This window comes from Cyprinodon variegatus, unplaced genomic scaffold, assembly GCF_000732505.1.
Source record: "Cyprinodon variegatus isolate N-32 unplaced genomic scaffold, C_variegatus-1.0 Scaffold146, whole genome shotgun sequence".
In the NCBI taxonomy this organism is placed as follows: Eukaryota; Metazoa; Chordata; class Actinopteri; order Cyprinodontiformes; family Cyprinodontidae; genus Cyprinodon; species Cyprinodon variegatus.
This window is the reverse complement of record NW_015150599.1, coordinates 49445-51284: the sequence shown is the minus strand read 5'-3', so window position 1 is coordinate 51284 and position 1840 is coordinate 49445. Positions and strand designations below refer to the sequence as shown.

The following is a 1840-nucleotide window of genomic DNA, read 5'->3' as shown; positions in this document are numbered from 1 at the left end:
TAGAGGAGAAGTTATGAAAGAAAACATGAACATTATAAACACAACTGTAGTTTCCAAAGTGGTTGGGCCCTGCTTCAGGAAACAGGAAGTGTGCTGAGTGATTGATATGTGGTTGGCTGTAGCTCTGTGTCGTGTTGGCTGAGGTGAAGAAGAGCTGGAAGGAACCTCCTGGATACTGGGGCTGGATGGAGCAAATGATTGTGAAGCTGGAGCCCAATAACACTCCTGCTAAACCCTGGGGGATTGTGCGCGTGACCCCACCCTTGGTGGACACTGAAATGGTTGGCTGAACTAGCAGGTCTGAAAGCAGAAAGATAATTGGTTTATAAGTTTAATTACGGGTTGAACTTCAATTTAAATTTAAATACTCCATGAAAATTTTCTTCCAAAAAAGTAAAAAAAACAATCCACTGGACTTTGCCTCCAAGTTTGAAGACATCTCGCTCCCCATCCAGGAAGCTTTCTCAATTCAAATTGTCTGGATTTGCATTGAGTTTGAGGCTTTATAGAGTGGACCAAAAACAAAGCCTTGATTTTGCTTAGAAACATGCAAATTGAACCTGACAAGCAGGTCCGCCCCTTTAGAATGGGGAACGGGACCATTGCAGGGAAACAGAGCACCTCCCCTTCCCAGCCAAGTGAACAATCCCCTTTAACGACCCCCCTTTCAGAATCATAACAAGGTTTCGGGTATTACAGACTTACAACCAAACGACCCCTATTGTAAAGGATCAGACCTGCTCATCAGGTGCAATTTGCATGTTTCTAAGCATAAATAAGGCTTTGTTTTTGGTCCACTCAATAAAGCCTCAAACTCAATGCAAATCCAGACAATTTGAATTGAGAAAGCTTCCTGGATGGGGAGCAAAATGTATTCAAACTTGGAAACAAAGTCCAGTGGATTGATTTTTTTACTGTTTTGAAATGACTATGACACGGATGACTGAGTATCCTCACCAGCATATTCACAATTGCATCAAATTTAAGTGGGGTTTTATATCTGAGAAGATATAAAACTCAACAAAACAATCCAAATAGAAGAGGGCCCCATAATATGAGTTACAACAATCCTTTTTGTCCTTTTGGATGGCTAATAAAGTATTTCTAACTTGAATTGAGGTGCATTAAACGATGATGTCAGAGGTCAGCACCGTGATATCCAAGGCTGCCATCTTGGACCAGTAAATCAGAGCTGGTGAGTAACTCTGGACTCCTTCAGGAGTTAGGAAAGACAGTCAATAAAAGAAATATAATTCTTTTATTGAATATCTTACCTGTGCATACAAGCTCCAGAATTGAATAAAACTTAGATGATGATGATGCAGACTCCCTCAGTGAAGATCCAGATTTAAACAAGTTGAGGTTAATTTCCCAAAAAAGTTTAACAGAAGTATTATTCCTGGTTCCCATGGAAACAACAGAACCACAGTCCAGCTCTCTGCAGGCTAAAGCTGCTTCCTTCATGGTCCAGTTTGAGGCATTCACTGGTCTCCAAGTTCCCAGTTTAACCTCCAGTAATCCTTCACAACGACTGGCTCCTCCCACCAATCTGACAGGTTCTGAACAGAAAATTTCAATGCTCAGTAAATTGTCATTTCATTAAGGTTTGATTTAGAAAATGAGAATAATGGATATTAGATAATAAGTAGTTCAGGTCGTCTTCTACCTGAGCATGTAAGTCCAACAGCTTTGCCAGGTGAGCAGGTGTTTCTAACTGGGCCTCTGTTTCTACAGCCCAGGAGAGAAGATTCTGTCCCTTCACACTGGAACTCTTTGGTCCATTTAGATGCTTTCACTTCTCCATAGAGTGCTCCTTGGATGACCAAAGGAGGCCCACAAC

At 41.4% G+C, this 1840-nt stretch overlaps 1 protein-coding gene across 1 annotated transcript; it reads right to left on the bottom strand.

Moving 5' to 3' along the window:
- Window positions 1-4: 4 nt before the first annotated feature.
- Window positions 5-1838, bottom strand: LOC107086241 (scavenger receptor cysteine-rich type 1 protein M130-like; the record flags this gene model as incomplete). Its single annotated transcript, XM_015377057.1, has 3 exons — window positions 5-300; window positions 1275-1559; window positions 1667-1838. Coding segments are annotated over 3 exons (753 nt in total), but the record flags the coding sequence as incomplete, so codon positions are not given.
- Between the last annotated feature and the right edge of the window lie 2 nt (window positions 1839-1840).